Below are 21,503 nucleotides of genomic sequence, written 5' to 3'. Positions count from 1 at the left end.
GACACGGTTGGTTTCTGGGCTGTGAGCGCACATTGCCAGCTCGTGTCGAGCTCCTCATCAAACAGCACCCTCAAGTCCTTCTCTGCAGGGCTGCTCTCAATCACATCATCCCCCATCGTGTATGGAAACCACGGATTGCCCCACAACCCAGGTGTAGGACCTTGTACCTGGCCTTGTTGAACCTCATGAGGGTCACATTAGCCCAGAGGACTCATTTACAAGCATCATTTCTGCACTATGGAAAGGAGAGACTCCCACCCAGCGCAGAGCAGCCTCCTGCCACCACCACACACCTTCAGAGAGCGCTGCCAGCGCAGCCCGGAGTCAGGCAGCAGCATTTGTATGTTTATTATCTCAAAGTACAATATATACATAATGTATAAGCGATATCTTCAAAAACTTTGTACAGAAACAGGTATCTACAAAATTAAATCAATAGACATTCTCTGTATACTCAGACAGCAGACACACACATATTGGAAGATTCAACATAGTCTCAGAACAAGAAAATGGGAAGGAAACCCCCATCCAAATTGGAAAACCTCTAAATACCTCCCAGCTCCCTCTCCAACGCAGCCACTACCCTTTGACAGGTTCCAAGTCGTTGTGCAGACACAGTAAATCTGATTTCTAGTGCCACCTACTGCTGATATTTACCATCACAGTTGTTCCCACTGAGAGTGCGAAGGGTGGAGGCCCATTTGGACAGTCCTTGCCTTCTAACACCCTCCCAGATGCAGGTCTCTGCAGTGTGCAGGCACTCAGCTTCACATTCCTTTCAGTGGAAACCAGAAATTTGATTTTTAATTTTTTTTATTAAAAAAAAAAACCCAAATACTATATAAACCAAATATTGTCATGAAAAAATATTTCAAGAGAGTATTGTCAGTTTTAGTGGCTGGTGATACTGCAGGTGTTGCCAGCAGCAAGCGAAGATGATGAGAACATATCTGAGGAACAAATTGATCTCCACTATTTTCTGGAAACTAAAATTAAAAATATTGCACAAGCCTATGTGGCAGAAAGCCAGTGGTTTCTACAGCATAAAATGATATCCTTCAGTTCAGAGGGTCTGGCTTTAGACAAAGACAGTGCTGGGTTTTACAGAGGGTGGAAAAGCACAGGCAGCTTTCCTGTAGGTCCTCTAACATCTGGATGTGTGATGTTTGAATTAAAAGAGCACCCTGAGTATTTAAGAAACAGCTGCTTAAGCCTGTAGGACACAACCAGTTACAAGCCTGGCATTCTCAAAAGCAGCCTGTGGCAATTACATGTGTAATGGACACTGAATTTCAGTGACAGCCTAGGCAGCTAACTGCTCCAGGCTGCCTCCAAAATCAGTTTATCTGTATCTTGAAAATTCAGTTTATCTGAGGACACTTTTCAATCTCAGGTTCATAACACAAAGTTTCTGAAAGAACTGTAAGTGAAACGTGACTGCTACCCAAGCCTTGGGCTCTCTCCGCTCCAGCTGGGGCTCCCCTGCGTGCACCATCCCACAGAAACACCCTTCCACAGGAGTGTGCTTGGGACGTGCACCAACATTACACTCCTGACAACTTATCCCACAGAAATAATGGGCAGGGGGTCTGCCAGCAACATTTGCACAGCTAACACACCGCTACCTCTCAGGAATGTGCAACACTGTTATGCAAAGTTGTTGGCTGCCCCTGTCACATATTCAGCCCATTCTGCGCTTACCAGATGGGAAATCATTTGCCAATGTGCAAGCTACAATGAAATTTCCATCTCCAACAGGTAAGTTGAACATAATGCCTATAGAAGATTACTTTGGTCCGTGAAAATACCACGCACAACAAACAATATGATATTTTAGGTGCTTTGTGTGCCTCCGTAACCAAGGAAAAATGTCTGAGGAGTTACTCGTGCTACAGAGAGGAAGCAGCATTTCCAGCAGGGCAGGAGGACAGCGAACTAGGTTTCTCAAATAACTTAAAAGGAGAAACATCCATGCCAAAAAGAAATAAGAATTTCCACAATGTCATTGCACTTACTCCATCTGCACCACACCTCTCCTTCATTCACATTGTACACCCGGAGAACGTACAGTAAATGATTACACTATTAACATGGTATCTAAAATACTGGAGTCATTCAGCTGAATGCTTGAAAATATCCAGAAATCTGGTACATTAAAGCTTGGAAACACAAACACACAAGAGCTAAGCTATGTTTTGACATGCAAATTGTTCTAAATACTTTCTTTCTGCAGAAGGTCCAGTCCAGTCAAGAACAACTGCCTGTTCACTGCCTGGAAGCTGGTGACAAATCTGTTTCAGCAGAGCTAGGTATTTTCCTCGTCACTTAAACAACAGTAAAACAGAAGTAGTGCTGTGACTGGACTGGTCCAAATTCCCTAACACTTCAGATAACCATTGCTTTCAGGAATTAGAAAAATATATATAAAACCCCACCCAAATTCAAGGCTCACAGTTTCTACAATGCTCGGTCAGGTTTTAAATATCTTGTTGTCACCCTGCCCTTCTAAAGAAACACCTAATCCTTCGACACTGAAAGGACATGTCATCCAAGACTCTTGAAGCTCTCTGGACCACAAATCAGGTTCTTGATCCTGCAAGGGCTTTCAGAGATCCTTTTTGCTTTGAAGACAGGTTAAGTCTCACTGTCTTGAATCAAACTCAATTTGGTTCATTACAAAGCTTAAGTGACTCAGTGGAACCCAAAAATGGTGTACACACCCCCAAGTCACCTACATGCTTTGATAAACTATCCCTGTGCTGCCAGATTCAGGCCCCTTGTTTTGTGCAGGATGCAAACGGTGCCTGTGCCGAGACAGATTACTCCCCCTCTCCCATCAAGTATCCTTTCTAATTAAAATAGCTAAAGCACTGCTATTGTCAATATACATGGAATCTGTATTCATGATAACAGAACTTCAAGTATTTAATAAAAACCCGAAGTACATATTTACACTGTGATCTGGTCAATTCATTTTGGTCAAAAGGCAATAAATACAGAAATCTATGCATTTACTGCTGGAATAGAGATATTTCAGATCCTGCAAATTACTTATCCAGGAATTAAAATGTGAACAAAATGTTGTGACTAACCAGAATCTCGACACTGATACTCTTCTGAGATCCATCAACCTCTCAGCCCCTGAAGGACTAAGTAACAGTTTTCAGTTCATGCCATTTTGACCAATTAATTCTTCACAACAGTAAAAATAAGGAGTTGCACAGATTTCTGTGTCACTTTCACAGTCCAACTAATAGATTAAAAATCCCATTTAGATGTAATTCCTATTTCTTACCATTACTTTCACCGGTTTAGCCACAGTTAAGGAGAAAATTTAGCTAGCTTCCTTTTACTTGTGAAAATAGCTTTTCTGATCACCTGAAAACAGATGCAATCACAATGTCTACCTGTACATATATAAAGATGGGCAGTTGAAACTCCTACTTTTAAAATCCTATTAGTTACGCAGAAGGCCAGAGAACTTTATTAACCAAGTATCTCAGACCTCTTTAGATCGCTATGCCTAAAGATTGAGGGTTCGCAGGATTCAACTGACATTTGTTCAATCACACACACTCAACAACTGAATCGGAAAGCTCCTTAATCCCTTAGTTTTACTGTTGTTTCACTTCTTTTGAATAAAGAAACTGACCAGTTGAACATTAATCTAAAGCAGAAAGTGTGCAATATTATTGCCACGACCAAAATGTTGTGACAAAGCATTTTTCCATGCATGTGTCAAAAAAGCGTAATCAACCTAAAGAGCAAATAATTTGCAAGAAAGAAAATGATGTCTGAAAGCCCTTAAAGCTCAGTAACACTGGATATGTTCAGCATCTAAGACATAATTGGTTTCATTTTTTTCAAGCTCCATCATTAAGAGACTGATTAATTACACAGGGCAGAAATCGAAGTCTCACTGCAACTCACTCAAAACACAGTACGTGCTGCGAAGCATCTGTATCTCATTTGAAACAAAAGTTTGAGATAAATGTAGTGTGTAGGAAAAGTCCGCAACACTTCAGGCTGGCATTGGGTAGACAGAACCATGTCGATGCCGCGTCCTGTAGATCTCTTGCACAGGAAAGCCTGTGTGGTTACGGGCTATGTATGTGAAACACCTGATGCTTGTGCTGGCAGGCAAGCAGACTTCAGGAAAAATGTAAAAAATCCAGTGGTCTGTAGCACCTGCCTTGCCTGCATCCTTGTGTTGGTTATTCCATAGAAGTTGTGGTTATGTCTGCTTTATTCTCTGTTCCAGTTCATGCTTGTGTTTAATAAGCCGTTCTATTTCTGTTCCTAGAGTTTGAAGGTTTTCCTTTGGGGACAAAAAAAGGGATAGGGTAAGTTATACAGGGAAAGTGAGTCAATCAGCACAAAATGCACTAATAAGTTAAAATTACTGTTTATGTCAGCAGGTTGATACTTCCAAGTATCCAGAAAAAGCACAAATGATTAAACAGAGTTAAAGAAGAACAAGCTCATTTCAATAAAGGATGCAAAGCTCTCAGCAAGTCTTTTTTTTGCAGTTACTAACATTCTATAGGCTGTCTAGAAAGTGTAGCGTTCAAGAGGAAGGATAATTAACGGAAGAGATCTCCAACCTCTGCAGAACACTGCAGTCTGGCTGCCAGTCTGCACAACATTTTCCAGCCTATTCTCTTTTTCTTGCCGGGTAGAGGCTGCCCCAACAGCTGAATGGGGAACCCAGCCACTGGCATGAGCCAGGCGTGTAGAGCCCATGCCCCTAGCTCCACGCGGGGAGGGCAGTATCTCATATGCATACAAACGTGCGCAAAACCTGGCATCGCTACTCACTTTCAACGTAATATTTTTCAGTAATGTATCTTCTAACACGGCCTGCAGCTTCCTGTTTATCTCTAAGGAGAGTTCCAATGTCAGACCACTATCGGCGGGATGAGATGTATACAGAGATGCCATAATCCCACCCCGTCTACTCAAGTGTACTTTGTTGAAGTCCGAGGCCTCTGATGACAGCGTTCCAGCTTCTTCCCGCAAAATGTAACTCTGGATAATTCTGGGAGGGGAAAGAAATTTAAAAGACACCAGAGCATTACAAGGCAGCGACAAGTCAGACATTGAACTGACTTCAGATTCCTGACATGGAGCGATTCTGTTTTCAAGTAGTGCTGTATTACTGAAAAGGAAGTAAAACTAAATGCCTGTAATTTCTAGGTCAGAGGAAAACCTAGGACAGCACAAGTGCTATAAGAGATGCTGGTAAACTGAGTTACTGCGATGTGCAAGGCACGCACATTTAGAAGTATTTTGAGAAAGCAATATTGCTACTGAAGCAAAAAAGGTATTTAGGAAATGCATGTCTCTACTTTTCTTTGCTGAAAGACTCCAAACAGGGAATCCTAAGCTTCCCAGGGGAGATAAAAATCACAGTCTCTGCTTCACAAGCTATGATCATGTTCTATGAAATGGCACCAGACAGGCATAAATGTACAGGCTCTTTAAGCAAGGGATGTACTTAACAGAAAACTGTACTGGACGGAGGAAGGGATATCACAATTTCTTCCCCTCCTAACTGAAGTTCCAGACATCATTCTGCAAGATGAGATTTCCATCTACGTGGAACGGACTCTTCTGTTGGCCAGCGGCAGCAGTCCACCTCCAATCAGCAACCTGGGGACTATTTTGCTACCAAAACCCACATTTGTACCATTCTATTCCTTCCGAAAAAATTTGGTAGTAAAAACTCAGCAATTACTGTAACTGCTAGGGAGAGACAAGTTAAAAACAAAAACCCAAGACTAATCCTACCTTTGAGACCTATTGCCACTGCTATATTCTTATTGTTTGAAATATTTTCACTTGGACAGTTACTTGTCTTACATAAAATCCAGAATACTTGTCTAGTGCACCAGTTCAGCTCTGAAAAACTGTATGAACAGAACTCAGAACATACTTTGTTTTTTTCCTGATTTCTTCCACCAGTTGCTTAATGTGATCCTCCATAAACTCCATCTTTTCATTTTTTCGAGCATGTGCCTTCTGTAGCCTTAGTATTCTTTCAACCAAGACAGACTTGTCTACCTCCGGGAAGCTATCCACAGCTCCTGAAGATCCAGTATTCTCAGGTGACCGATCCTCGTTGCTGCTACGCGCATTAAGGGACCCTGCCAATACATCCACATTAGTAAGAGCTCTTTTTGCTTTTACACCAGGTAAAAAGCTGTCACAGGTGTAGTGCCTGTATCCATTACATTTTGGTAGCTAAGCACATTTTCTTCCAAATGTTATCTTCCCATTTATGTTAGTGGGCTTTTAGATAAACAATCCTAACACTACTTAAATGACGTGCTAAAAAAGCAGTGTAGACCCCCTCAACATGGGCACAGTTTCCTTTGGCATAAGCGTTCTTACTGCAATAATGCTTATTCCTGCTTAAGTACCTTCATATTCACTAATATTACTCCATACAAGACTTAGCTGATTTTAAACATATCTGGTTTGGAATCCACTAAAATTAGAATGCTATGAAAACTGTGTACAGACTGACAAAAGCCCTGCGTATAAGCACTCACTTAAGAGCTTACAATATTTTCTTTTCTTCCTATTCTTTTACTTCTTTAATACAGTGAGATTACAGGACACTGACAGAACTAAGCGAGCCTAAAACCCAAAGACACCGAAGAAGAAAACAGATGATGTTTTCAGTGCTAAAGATAACCACTTAACTTCTAATCAGATGAATTTTACTCAAATACACCAATGCCTCTAAATAGGCAAATTGATTTCTCATTTACACAGTTGCAACTGTCAATAGTGCAACTAAACAACGTTAGAAGCCACTGCTCCTCATTTCCAGTTTGCCTCTGGCAGCATTTAAGAGGGTCCTCTACAAACCGGAGTCCTCTGAGCTTCCTCAAAACATAACAGCAAAGAATAAAAAAGGTAGGCATTTAAAAAGAACCAAAATATATAAACATTAACCTCGTAATAAGAATAAGCACTTAGAACTGCTTTCAGCCAAGTGCATTTTGATGCTTAAAGGCTATTTTGTCAGCTGCAATGGGAGGCTGCCCACGCCCTGCATAAGCACAAACCACAGAAAGAGCAAGGCTTGCAGCAGCACACCATCGAAGGATTGTTTTGGCAGCCCTGCTAGGTGCTATATTACCTGATGAACTGGAACGACTCCCCATGCTGCTGCCTTCTTTGTCATAATTGCCATTTTCCATCTGATCCAATTTTCTCCGTGCTAAAAGTATAATAAAACAATTGTTACTGACAGGAGATTAAAACCCCAAAACCACGGTGTTACACAACATACAAAAACTCTGATCCTCTCTGACCTGCATGAATTTAACAAGGCTTGACAACCGAAAGATAAAGGTAGCAATGAAAAATCTTAGGGGAGAGAAGTAGCCAAAAGCAAGCAGCCCCTCTTCTCTCCGTACCCCAACCATGAAGCAACTGGATGCAACACCCACCAAGATCCTTACACCCCGCAGCAGTTGCCAATTGAGGTAATGCCATGCATAGAATTAACTGGGAACAGTAAGACTTAAAGACTTCAGTTTTGATTAGGACTGCCATGTAAATAACTACTGAATGACAGCTGTATTCCAGGACCTCATTGCGATACCACTACTTGGGAGCTGAGTGCAGGATTTGCACTAGAAGCACTGCTCACTCAGTAAGGGTGAAGAGGGAAAGCATACAGCTGTTCATACATTTACAAAGAGATACACGGAACTTGTCTTGCACAATGCCAATAGGATCTCTTCTTTCAAATAGATTTTAAACAGATTTGATTATATTCAAGTCTATTTGCATTCACAGCATTTGTGTTATTTGGTACTTAATGATCTCTATTTGTTGACAGGATCAGTCACTGATCTCTCCTTATTCACCTTTTATAAAAGGAAGTGCTCTGTTTAACAGACTAAAGGAGAATTGTTACTGGCAATTCCTGACACAGTCAGCAACGAGGAAACTTCTAGCGACTTTTGCATACCCTCCTCCACAGCCCAGGATCCGTACACATCCGCAGTGACATTTCAGCAGTCACACACATGACAACAAAACTCAAGCTCTTTTGAAAGAAATCTTCCATTTTATGTCTAAGCCCATTTCAAAACTTATATCTAGGACTGCAAATCGGCACCAAGTCCTGATGCTGTAACTGCTGTTACCCCAAGATCTAGCACACATGCTCACTCCCATTGTCTTTAGAGACAGGGACAGGGACAGCTTGAAGGGCTACACTTAAGTGTGCAGACACTGGATGCGGTGGAGGGACTGACTCATTAAAGCTGAAAATAATTTCAACCTAGGTGAAGTTGTTTTGCGAGATCTTTCAGGTTTGCTGCATGCTTGCGCTTCTGGGTAGCCAGTTCATCTTTCAGTTCATCCACCTGGATCTTCAGTGTTGTTAGTTCTTTCTGCTCTGAAGCTAGTTGAGCCTGCAGCGTCTCAACCTCTAGCTTTCGTTGATCCTCCTCCTTCTGCAGCTTGGTGGCCTGAAATTATAGTTGTATTTTCAATCATGTACAGAAAAATTCCAGCCTAACCACACCGTATGCTCAACAGCCCTACCTGCACTTTTACTTTTCACCTGAGAATCATTCACATTTTACATTAATTTAGGCTAAACTCCGGAAATAAATACGCAGCACAACACTGCAATAAGACTGCTGAACTATCTCCAAAACATTTAGGTGATACAGTAGAGAGCCACGCAGAGTTGTACAGTGCAGTCACGTTACCTTCCATCACACACTGCTTATAAAAATCAAATTGATCTCATAGAACAAACAGTTCACAGTACTGATTTTCACAGACAAATCACAACCTTTTGATTGTTTCAATTACATTTGTAGCGAGAACAACGCTGTACTTTCAGAAACACAGTAACACCCCCTCATTCCAGCACAGTGTGCTTCAGGATTTCTTTACACTTAGAAACACTGGGTGTTCATATCCCACTGCTATTATTCTATCAAACTGGCAAACCCACTGAGAAATTGCAATAAGTCACAAGGCAGAATTTATGTGCCACATCATTACCGGTATCAGACACCTCACTAGTGCAAAAAAGCAAACTGCACACTGCACTTACCAGATCATCTTTAGCCTGTTGAACACATTCCAGCTGATTCTGCAGCTCTCTTTCGCTGTAAGAAAGCTTATCCAACTGGCTCTGTAAGGAATTGTTTTCAGACTGAAGCTGTGCATTCTTACTGGTTAATTTTTCAGTGAATATCAATAGCTCAGATTCTCTTTTCCGACTACCTTCAATGTCCTTCTGGAGATCAGCAATCAGAGAGTTGAAACCATCTACTTCTTCCTTTAAAGCACTGATTTCTTGTTCATCTCTGTCAAAGCAATTGTATTTTATTAGAGATAAGCTGAGCTTAAAGATATGAAACCTTATTGAAATAAAAGCATTCAGGTCAAGACCAAATAAGGCAGAGGAACAAATTAATGACTCTGGGGTATCTCTTAGCCACTGGATGGTTTTTAAATTGTAGAATAGTTTTGGTTGGAAGGGACCTTTACAGGTCATCCAGTCCAACCCCACTGCAATGAGCAGGGACATCTTTGACCACATCCAACCTGACCTGGAATGTTTCCAGGGACGAGGCCTCCACTGCCTCCCCTAGGCAGCCTGTGCAGTGTTTCACCACCCTCAGTATAAAAGATGTCTTATTCATATTCAGTCTAAGTCTACTCCCTTTTAGTCTAAAACCATTACCCCTTCTCCTGTTGCTACACACCTTGCTAAAAAGTTGGTCCCACCCTTCTCATAAGCCTCCTTTAAGTACTGGAAGGTGCTTTAAGTTCTCTGCAGAGCCTTCCCTTCTGTAGGCTGAACAATCTCAAGTCCCTCAGCCTGTCTTCATAGCAGAGGTGTTCTATCCTTCTGATCATTCTTGTGGCCCTTCTATGGACTCATTCCAGCAGATCCACGTCCCTTCTGTCCTGAGGGCTCCAGAGCTGGATGCAGGACTGCAGGTGAGGTCTCACCAGAGTGGAGTAGAGGGGTAGAATCACCTCCCTCACCCTGCTGGTCACAGTTCCTTTGATGCAGCCCAGGATACTGTTGGCCTTTTGCGCTGTGAGCACACATTGTTCACTCATGTCTGGCATTTCATCCACCACTACCCTCAAGTCCTCCTCAGCGGGGGAAGGGAGCTTGTAGATCCCAAGTCATGACATGTTGTAGTGCTGAAGTCAGATAGTGATATCCCACAGAAGGATGTGCAGCCATTAGCTACTTCAAGGAAAATCACCTCTCTGTATTCAACTTTATGAGTTTCAGTACTGGGTATAAACAAAACCCTCAAAACCAGATCCTACAGACAAGAGGAAAGCCTGCAAATCCAAAACCGGTCATCATTTTACAACAGGACTTGTCTTTCAGAGATGGGAAAATACTCCAGGTTTTGAGCTTCTCCGGGACAGTAGTATGGTAACTTCTGAAACACCTTTAACCAAGCGGTACAGCTCTGATCCAGAGGACCTGTCTTACTCCTCTGTCTCTCCCCCAGTCCTCTACAAAACAAGTTCTTGTTTCTACTGAAGCGCTCGCATAAGGAGACTTTTGATCTATCACTTGCAAACCATTTGAGTGAGAAAGGTTGTATCTTCAGTTATGATCAACATTTTAGAGAAAGTGATTGAAATTAATTCCAAAATTAAACAGCTGTTAAAAAAGTTACAGACTAAAATCACCCTCCCCTCATTTGTTCTTACAATATTATTAGTTATCATTAACTATCATTAGTTCTCCAACTGTAGGATTTTCTACACCTTCATAAAACCCTAGATTCCGACATCAGCAGAAAAACCCTTACCAATTTCTCACAGGGAGAATACAAAGGGCGCACATCTCATTTAATTCCCTGTCAAACACTGATTACCACAAGGCTCAAATAACTTTAAACCAACAACCCCATATCAACGTGCTTTTTCAAGCAGGGGTGAGGCTCAGGCAATCCCAATCATTAATCATTCTGCAAACAAACTATAATTTTGTAAAACTCAGTAACTGAATTGCACTAGAATTCTATTACTATAAATTACATGCTTCCACCTACCAAAATGAGGAGCTCATGTGGTTAACGACCACAGAAGTTAGCTAGCGTTGGACCACCAAAGGATAACAAGCACATTGTAGCCTTCCTTTGCAGCCTTTTTTAGGCTAATTCCACTTTTCAGAAGACTTAAGACTGAACAACAACAGCATGGATTTGTTTTCAGCCATTTATACTGCAAAATATCTCACCTCTAGCTCCCGTCTACAATCTGATGCCACAAGGCTACGCTTACCTTTTACCTTTCCAAATATTTTATTTCATTATGATAGGAGAAATCTCTAGTTAACAGTTACAGTTGAAATAGCCATAAATTAAATGTTTAGACCATCCTAAAAGAGACGTCCAGTGTTTCCTTAAAGTTCTCCAACAAAGGAGAACAGGCAGCATCAGAGGTAATCAGTATCCAGCTCCCCCATAAAGTGCTTCTCAGCATTCAACCTAAAAGCACCTTTCCCACAAAACTTTCTTTTTATCCTTCCTCCACTGAACAAGGACAGCTGAACATTCCCCTTAAGACAGCCTTTGATACATTTAAGGATGTCTCCCTTCTGTCTTCTCTTTCCTATGCTGAAAGAAACCTGCTGTTTCTATGTTTTTCTCATCAAGAAAACATGCAAGATATTGTATGAATTAAGATGAAGTTCCTTCCTTTTACTTCCAAGAAAATGAAAGGCAGTCAGTCTGTTCACTCCACATAACAATAGGAAAAAAAAAAAGAGGTCAAGATTCCAGGATTTCTTTTTCACAGATGATAATGGGAATTTACTGGTCCAAGTTTTATATCTGTGGTTGAGATTCCACAACTTTATCAAACATTTTAAGGAGTCCTGGAAACACATTAAAGTCAAAGAAGTGAAAGACAATATGAAACTTGATGTAGGGATAAGAAGTAGTGCACAGGAAGGATACTTCAAAAAAAATGATCCAAATTGAATAGGAATGAGAGACAGATATTTAAGCATGTCTCAATTACCGAGAGGAAAAGATAACTGGAAAAAACACGTTTGTAGTTTCACACTGTGATCACAGCCTTTCTAATTCATCTGGCAAGATCCCAAGTGAAAAAAATAACTGTTAGATCCAAGTGGAAGCTTCAGTTGTCTCTGACAGACTGCAGCTTCCCTAGGAAGAGGCTGATGACAGTGCTGAAACAGCTGACCAGCACACAGCAAATAGAAAAATCTTCATTCTCTAAACCCCAAGAAAGGCATGTAATCACTGAAATATCTTTCAATGATAAAAAAGAATTGTTTAAAAGTGTAGGAGGGGCATATGCACGGTTATGCGCATCCAATATTTGCCTCTGTTCATTTACGCAACATCATTAGAAGCAGTGAAGTGGATAGTGTTTGTATATTCTAGTCCACCTGTACCACACTGAAACATGATGATGCTCAGACACTCCTCAAGGGTCCATGAACCCTACTCTTCTGAGATTACTTCCTCACATTCTTAAACAATCAAACTTTGACACACCAGAATGAATTCCAGTCTATTCGAAACACAAGTGCTCCCTACTATCTGAATATAGCATCTGTCAAATACATAAAATTGGCTTTGTTAAACCTCATTCATACATCACAATTTTGAAGCAATCTGTCTTTCCACTTCAGCTGCTTTTCTCCAGTCTTTCAATCAAAGGAGCACAGGGCAGACACCTAGAAGACAACTCCCCACACCAGAACACAAACACTTCTTATTCTAATAATGGAAGAAATAAGGACTAGACTTAGCAGTCTCAAACTCCTCCTCTTGTAAGAGGCTACCAAGCTTGTCCCCAGTACTGGCAATACTAATTTAGATTAGAAAAACACTTAAATTAGGACTTTATTACAATAGATTTCAAAGCATCAATAATGTCAATATAAAAATAAACTCTCCACATCCGAACCCATCTTTTAAATCACTCCTCAAAGCACACAGCTGTACCTCTGATGTTGATCCTGCAGATGATCTACAGTTTTGACTCTGTCCAGCAAATTCTGAATTTCAGTTTTCTGTCTATTAATGATTTCTTTGTACTTGGATAACTCATCTTCTGTTCTCAAACGCTCATCCTCAAGACACTTCACCTAAACAGAAAAGAATAAGAAACTGTTTACTCTCCCAAACATTGGAGGTCAATTATTCTGATCAAATGTCTAGATTGTTGTACAAAGCTCCTATGTTATTTTTCAGTGATCCCAAGTAGCTTAGAACAATAACCCAAATGTTTCAGATCAAGTGCAGTCAGAAAAATAAACAGAAAAAATGCCAAAAAAATCAAATTAAACAGCTATGATGCACATTCTATTTGTCCAAATACGCAAAGTTATCAGTCTAATGGACCAGGATCTAAAGACATCATCTTTCCTCCATTAGCAAGCCAACCCCTTATTATGTCTTCCTCCTTTTTTCTAAGGTCCCGTTGAGCTAAATCCCTGCTCTGGACAGAAGGACTGGCACGCTCATCTACAGACCGCTCAGAACTTACAGATAGCATATTCTCCTTACTAGAGGTCACATGTATGACCTCCACAAAACCACCTTCTCAGGTAGGGAGTCCACAAATTTACTAAATTTCAAGATCTTTACTAAAATGTTTCTCTCAACTTTTCAGTCAAATCAGGTACACAGCATGAAACAAAACACTGTTTTACTAGGGATCAACAGATACGCCCTAAGAAGGGCTACCCAGACCGAGTTACCTATTCCTTCCAGTCTCCTGCCAGCCAGTGTCTAATCACACTGTTTATTCTGACAGAAGTAAAAATACGATTAACAGATCGAACATAGTTTTGTTCCAAATCCCAACTCTATGCCTCTACCCCCACTACAATCCAACACAGCACACATTACCTTTGTTCTCAGGGTTCGAAGCTCATCCATGCCTTCTTTAAATGTCCTCTTCAAGTCTTCCAGTTCCTTTATTTTTGCATGATGCACCTTTTTAAAGAGTGAGAAGCTTCTTGAGAAATTTAAATGGACACTGGCATCTTCTGCGATGTCAAAAAAATCTACGCCAATGCAGCCCACCACAACATGAGAGGGCTCAAGGCAGAACAGGTACCTTAAAGGCTCATTTTACTTATTCAGAAAGCAAAGCCAAGCTCTTTTTTTCTCAGAACTGAGAACAAGTGAGATTACACACTCTGGTTTTAGGGGTACAAATCTAAGCCACGACAGCCTCCGGGGAAAGTTCTGGACAAACTGAAGGCAGCAAATGCACATAAGAGCCGTGAGCAGGTATTCAATAATTTGAAAACTTAGCTTTGGTACTAGCAAATCTCTTTGCCTAACAGAGGCTGTTCCCTGTCTCTGCTTGCCATACAGCTTGGCAAAATACTGGTCAGAGAAAGGCCTTCCTATCATCTGAATTTGTGCTCTAAATTATGGCAACATTCATGTTATTAAATGAAAAGGCAATTATTTCACGGAATCATAGAACGGTTTGAGTTGGAAAGGATCTTTAGAGGTCATCTAGTTTGACTCCCCTGCAGCAAGCAGGGACATCAATAATTCAATCAGGTTGCTCAGAGCCCTATCCAACTTGACCTTAAATGTTTCCAGGGATGGGACACCCACCACCTCTCCAGGCAACCTGTTCCAGCGTTTCACCACCCTCAGTATGAAAAATTTCTCCCTAATATCTACTCTAATGCTTTTTAGTTTAAAATCATTACCCCTTGTCCTACAGCTACAGTCCCTGCTAAAAAGTTTTTCCTCATTTTTCTTACAAGCTCCCCTTAAGTATTGAATCACCCTGACTTATGCTAAGTGCTCATCCTCATTCTATCATCCTTTTCCAATAACTTTGATTTCTAGAAATGCATCTAAGATAGCAACTGAAAACCTCCAAAAAGAAAAATATTTGGCAAAAACTGTAATCTTAAAGTAAGTCTCAAAATGAAAAAACTCATAGCATTCTTAACTATTAAGTTGCCAGCTGTGTTGTCTCCACACACCACATATTTACCTCCAGGTGATCAGACTTCTCCTGAATTTGTTTCTCTAGTTCTCCTTTAGTTACTCGGAGTTTTGCATCCAATTCATTTGATTTAATTTCTTCTGACTCCTACAAGGGTTGAAGACATGTAAGCATGGTTTTAGAGCTTTATGTTCCGTACACTATAATTCTTCCCAGCTACAGAATAAGGACTCTGATGCTAAACACTAATTTCACTTGCTGAGAAAATGTACCTACTTGATAGGTTTTTATCATTTCTTGACAGTTTTTCCTTATCTGGTCTGCTTCTTCTTTTGCTTCAGTTAATTTTGTTGTTACATCTTTGAGGCGTTCTTTGGTCTCCTATAAAACCAGTAATAAATAATGGGTTAAGTATATTTATCAACTGAAATCAAATCAAAAGCATTTCTCTTAAGAGTTTCCTATTTCGGTCTGAAACTAATAACAACAAAAAAAAATTGTCCAGCATTATTTTTCCTCTTGCTTCCATTCAACTATTGCTTCATGCAATTTTGTTCCAACACTGAAAGCACAACAAAAGGACATCTTGGTTTAGTGCCATGCGCTTTTTCAGATGATAGATTTAACACTATCACATGAAAACTAAACTGAGAGGACAGCTGATACATAAAAAACCCAAACCAAAACACTGCAAGTTAAAAGCTGATCCCAGATTAAATGGATCACGCCATCACCCTTTCCCCACATCCCTTCAACATTTCCATTTCCATATCAGTATCTTTAAGAGCACTGTTCTTACTTTTGCTGCAAGTATTCAAATTCAACAAAACTCACTTTAGAAGCAGGTTTTAGTATGACATAAAAAATAAACAGTACAGCAGCTACATTCCTCTGACTGTACATTCACGTCATGGTTCCAGTACAATTTCACTAACCTTGTGTGAATCCATTTCTGTTTTCAATTTGTTCTGAGCCCATTTCACTTTGATAACATGAGAATTGATTTCTTCTTTCAATTTTTCTATTTCTCTGTTGAGTCGAGTGGCTTCACCATCCTAGGAAGATTTCATAGATTTTATTTTATAGATTTAAACCATCCAGTCCTTCCACAGCAAGAATCCTGCTCAAATGTCAAATGCAGACTGTGGGTTTTTTTCATTCTTACTGTCTGGATTTTGCAAAAGCATGCACAGACTTAAGAGCACTCAATAAGGCTCAGTGAAAAACCCATCAGTGTGGCAAGGTAAGGTTGTATTACTGTTAACGTACATTAATGTTAAAAGGCAAAGCACAGTCTAGAGTTCTGATCTAAAATAACCATCTCCTGGGTAAGGTGCACATTCCTCTTTTTGGGGTCTTTCTGACAAAAGGATGAGGAAACAGGTTCAAAGTGGAAGGGTCATATATTATACAAGGCTACAGACACAAACTGCGGCGTCAATGGAATAGTGTTACCAACCATCGAGGCGCAGACTGGTGTGAGCACTGACAGCAAACTGCATGCGAGTCAAATCACTGACCTGTCAGGCAGCACGGTGAAAGGCTGTCAACAGAAGCACATTGCTGGCGTAACCTCCTATGCTGCTACCCACAAACCACTGCATTAACCCATATTTCCAAACTGTTTCTGAAGTAATGGGTTCACCTTACAAAACCAGTTTCAAGCAGCACCATACGAGGGCAGTACAATTCCTGTAAGGCTCTCGTGTAACCCTCAGGAGTTATGAAGATAAACAGCATACTAAGTTCTGTTTAGGAAACTAAGTAATGCTCCCACTTTTTGTTCTCATGACACAGGACACTGAAGTGATTTTTTTGGTTTCAGAAGCATAGGACCTCCAAGATGTATTTTTCTGATCATTTCATGCATAGTACAACCGCTCAAAAGAGGCCCAAATCAAAGTCTGAACTCCATTAATACAACAGTTTTTGGATCATTCCCCTGACATAAAATTGTGAAGCGCAGCATAAAGAGACACGGATAATTTTAAGAGTCTGGAAGTCTTACTGGCTACAGAAAAATGGCAATTTTTTGGAATTGGGCCTGAAAAATCCTACTGCTTTATTACAAATTTTCAATACTGCAACAGAGTGGAAAAAGAAAAATAGCAAAAAAGACTGCAATCATTTAATGCCATTACAGCCTTTTAAAGAAAGAATCCAAACAAACTAGAAATTTCCTCAAAATCTAGGCATCTGCAAGAAGCAGTCTTCTCAATTTTGTCAGAAAGCCCCTAATATGTTTCACAAACTAATATTCAGGGAAACAGTAAAAGGAATTTCAAACAGATTGGGAAGTCAGTAACTTCTTCCTCTTCCCTTGGAAGAAAGGTGTTTCCACAGCTATACAGTAAAAGCCAATGAAAACAGGTTCCTTTCATCAAACGCTGTAGCAAACAAGTGATAAGGTTGTCCTGATAGTACTTGTAATCATTCACTCAAGCCACACAGCAACACTTGGAGCACCTTAGTTTCATAGAGCTGGTGCAATCTTCCTTTTTCCTGAGAAAGCTGTTTGATTTTATTAGTATGTTTTTCAATTTCTTTGTTTGCATCTCTCACTCTCCTCTCAAGTACTTCCTTTTCCTTTCGGAGGTCAAGTGACTCTTTCTCCCCTCGGACATATTTCATCACCATTGTTTCCTTCTCATGGCGTGCTTCTTCACATTTCTTGTTTGCCTTGAAAAATATTAAAATAGAATTGAACTTTGTATTTCATAATTAGGTTTTATTTATAAGACATTACTGGATATTTTCAGTATTGCAGTACAGTACAGTAACACAGGAGGACTCAAAAGCTTCGCTTTTCCACAAACTAACATTAAATCCCACTTAAGTACTGGAATTACTCATAGTTCTAATAGTAAATAAACATCTAAGCAGCTGCAGCTTCACAGCTAAATATCTCAATGAGTTATCAATACATTAGTAATTTGGACCATAATTTGTTGTTTCAGAAGGAAAGAAGTATATTTGTAAGCTTTGGCAACAAAATTATTTTCCTAATACCCTGTACAAGTCCTCTGTCTTCCACTGCCCATGTGCCAACTACACAATCGTTATCCAGTGGCTTATTTTACAGATTCCCTCCACCCCAGCATTGACAAATTCTGCTTCAAATAAAAAAAAAAAAGAATCAGACACTTCCCTTTAGCGTTCATACAGTAGAGAAAATACTTTGCAGAATAGGATACTAAGAAGGGAAATAAATAATCTCAGTTCTCAGTAACACATAATACAAAATGTTTGTGCTGAGGTTGAGAAAAACATTAATTCTGTAATAGCTTGTCTGCAAAAGGCCACTGCCAGCTTTCACCTCCTTTTGAACCACAACCAGCTTACAGCCAAGGAAAATGAGATTTCCTTGAGGGCTGAATTCCATACATATAAACATACGCATTATAAAGAGTTACCAGGCACTCCAGAACGTTAACGGCTATTTAGAAACTCACTGACGTCAGTTATCAAAAATGCCTATATAACTGCATGCTAATAATTACAATAATTAAAAATAATGGTATGCCCCTCACCCAGTGATCTAACAAACTATGCTGTATGCTTCCTACAAGAACCAACTTTGTTCATAAGATGTTCAGTAATTAAAGGTTTTCCACGTTACCTGTTCCATTCGAAAGGCCATCTCTTTATGCAACTGCTGAATAGCATTTTTGGCTGCTGCATCTTGAGTTAGAAGTTTGTCTTTACTAGCTTTCACCTCCTTATTAAGCTCTTCTATTCTCGCTTCCAGCTAAAAGACAATGTTATGATATAATTATGGAGAAAATAAGACTTTGATTGCGTTTTGTACAGGCAGGAACATTTCACACAAAATTAGATGCTTCAACAGACACTCGTATGTTACACTTGTCAAATTGCAACTACCCGTATCAACATTGAGCTTTGCATTACAGTACAAGCGTGAAAGGTGTCAATTCTCATCATCAGCGAGACTGAAGATGCATCAAATCAAGTAAAACACAAGGCACAGTAATTCACTATAGAACAAATTAGATTGACAGCAAATGCTGAGATGGCAGAGCAGAGCTGTCTGCTCTCTGAAGTAGCTTCACCTCACACCCTTTTGTAGTCATCCCTGTCTGGGAATTAGTTCGTTGAAAAATAACTCAGCAAATAAAGAGGCACTTTGTCACCATGCTGGCATTTTTTTCAGCCACCTAACAAACACAGTCAGAGACCAGATCCAGCTGAAGAACAACTACCCATGCTCAACTGGAACACTTCCCAAAGCATGCTCACTGAATGGCTGTGCCTGTCCAGCAGCAGCAACAGCAGCGCAAGAGTAAGAGGTGGCTGCATATGCTGTGATGCTGCTCAAGTTGTGCCCTACTGACTATCCTCCCATTTCAGTGGAAAGCCAATTCACTAAGGTTAGTTTGGTTTGGTTTTATTTGGAAGGGTTGGGTGGGGTATAAAAGAGCACAAGATCTCAGAGTCTGTATCTGACATTGTTGTCCATTTCCAAACCACTACATAAAAGGCAAGTAGGACCTAAAACACTTCTGTTACCTCACCATGAATTGATTACATTCTCTTCAGCTTTGCAAATGAATCATTCCCCATATGAAATAAAACTTCTACACATACAAGCATGCACATACAGTTCACTTGCAGGTGTGAGTGCAGACAAACTTTCATTGACTGGAAATCTACCAGAAAACACTCATTTAGGAATGGTAACATTAAAAAACCCGCACCACAAATGAAAATATTCACATATTTAATTGAGATGTATCTTTCTTACAACCCCAGGTGCTATTCAACTACTACAAAAGTATTACACTCTACACTAGCACTTTCTGAAATCATCTCCAAGCACCGGATATCACAGACCCTTTTTACTAGACCAGAAAGCAAAAGAAACTCCCACACAAACACTTTTTGTCCGAATTGGATAAAGCAATTGCTGCATAATACAGCTTAATGAGATCATACAGTGCTATCATTGAAACTCAGAAAGGAGAGAACGGGTAAGCTGCTCCTACCCATTTATTCACGCATATGCAATTCCAACTCATAGCTTAAAAATAAGACTTTTCAATTCAATTTTCATTCATATCATGGATTTTCAAAGAGTCTTTGAAATTAACCAAAGATAAAGCTTCTCCCTACATCAATACATTCCCCTGGAACCCCACACGCCTGATACATTGCTTTGAGAACAGATTTCTGAGTAATGCAGACATAATAGAGAAACCTGACAACTGTCAGTACTTTGACAAACTGAAATTAAAGATTTAAGTGTTATTGCTTGCCAGATTTCTAAGCTCTAATCAGTTTATAAAGCCAGGCTGACCAGCTGCAGGAATACTAGCGGACAACTTTGTAACAGACAAGCAATGACCCGATCTCCCCCGATCCTTTTCTTCCCACATCAAAACCAGCCTGCCCCATTGCACATTCCATCTCCCTCTTTGGCTTGTCATGGGTCTAACAACTCCCTGGGGAAATGTCTGTACATAGTAACCAACAATACAAAATGATGCCCACAACCAGTTAATATGCTCCACTCTTTATAGACATTCCACATTCACAACTGCAGCTGTTCATCCCTTCCTATTAGCAGACACAGTAGTTGAAACAACAAAATATAAAGATGACAGATGAAGAATAATTTTGGCTCAGTAAAACACTCGCCTAAGATCTTCTTTATGTCTACATACAAGCAATAAATCATCCTATCAGGAATAGGACAGGATAGAACTTGTCATTTTTGTAAAAAGGTCTGATGGGCCTTCAACATACGCTGTGACAGGAAGCCACAAGGTACAACAGATTCCACTCACCAAGGCAACCCATGGAACAGGAACTCTCTTGGCTTTAAGAGATACTTCCAGATATGGAACATTTAAGTTATCTGAACCTAGAAAGTCAGTTTATCCAAAGACACTTAGTGCTTTTAGCCAACAAATAATATTTCTTGGAATAGAAGAGATTTATCCTCTTAAAAAGCTCAAGATAATAAGCACAGCCACCTTCCTTCTCCTCCATGCTACCAAGGACACCTTGTCAGACACTGGCAATAATGACATGGTATACAGGTGAGACACTAACTAGCACTTCTGTTTTGTTATCTGTACCTGTTTAATAATGTTGAGGTGCTGCTTTTCTGTTTCTGTTCGTTTTTTCAATTCATCTTTTAAATTGTCCTTCTCTGAACAAATCTCCAAAATCAGCTCCTGATGTTTTTTATTTTCTTTAATCAACCTGTAAAAAAAAAGAATTAAATTAAGTGCAAGATACTTCAGCACCGGGGGGGAGGTTGTTTGTTTTTAATTTTTAGGTATGTTTTTTTTCTCTTTGATCTGCCAATCCTACTGGGAGTTACAGCCAGAAACACTAATGAAACCCACAGAAGCCTAAGAAAAACAAAGAAGTATGTTGAGCTTATGAAACTTGAATCCAAACCAGTAAACAGCATCTTCCTCGTGAGCAAACTGCTTGCTCCCAGCATTTTGGGGTTGTTACTGCCCATGATGAAGCAAGACATTTGGCACCTCTAT

At 40.1% G+C, this 21,503-nt stretch overlaps 1 protein-coding gene across 2 annotated transcripts in view; it reads right to left on the bottom strand.

The window, feature by feature from the left end:
- Positions 1-820: 820 nt before the first annotated feature.
- Positions 821-21,503, bottom strand: part of CCDC186 (coiled-coil domain containing 186) — a 39,339-nt gene continuing 18,656 nt past the window's right edge. For both annotated transcript variants that reach the window (XM_054071825.1, XM_009570574.2), the window contains 14 exons: positions 21,081-21,207; positions 18,602-18,730; positions 17,449-17,661; positions 15,918-16,037; positions 15,259-15,363; positions 15,031-15,129; positions 13,914-14,000; positions 13,005-13,147; positions 9,095-9,350; positions 8,306-8,495; positions 7,151-7,231; positions 5,936-6,146; positions 4,819-5,038; positions 821-4,318 (listed from right to left, as the gene is read on the bottom strand). In XM_054071825.1, coding sequence (XP_053927800.1) covers positions 4,235-4,318; positions 4,819-5,038; positions 5,936-6,146; positions 7,151-7,231; positions 8,306-8,495; positions 9,095-9,350; positions 13,005-13,147; positions 13,914-14,000; positions 15,031-15,129; positions 15,259-15,363; positions 15,918-16,037; positions 17,449-17,661; positions 18,602-18,730; positions 21,081-21,207 — 2,065 coding nt within the window. In that variant the 3' untranslated portion in view covers positions 821-4,234. The remainder of the gene's footprint in view (positions 4,319-4,818; positions 5,039-5,935; positions 6,147-7,150; positions 7,232-8,305; positions 8,496-9,094; positions 9,351-13,004; positions 13,148-13,913; positions 14,001-15,030; positions 15,130-15,258; positions 15,364-15,917; positions 16,038-17,448; positions 17,662-18,601; positions 18,731-21,080; positions 21,208-21,503) is intronic.

The sequence above is a fragment of the Cuculus canorus genome, chromosome 7, assembly GCF_017976375.1.
Source record: "Cuculus canorus isolate bCucCan1 chromosome 7, bCucCan1.pri, whole genome shotgun sequence".
Taxonomy (NCBI): domain Eukaryota; kingdom Metazoa; phylum Chordata; class Aves; order Cuculiformes; family Cuculidae; genus Cuculus; species Cuculus canorus.
This window is presented reverse-complemented; position numbering and strand designations above follow the sequence as displayed.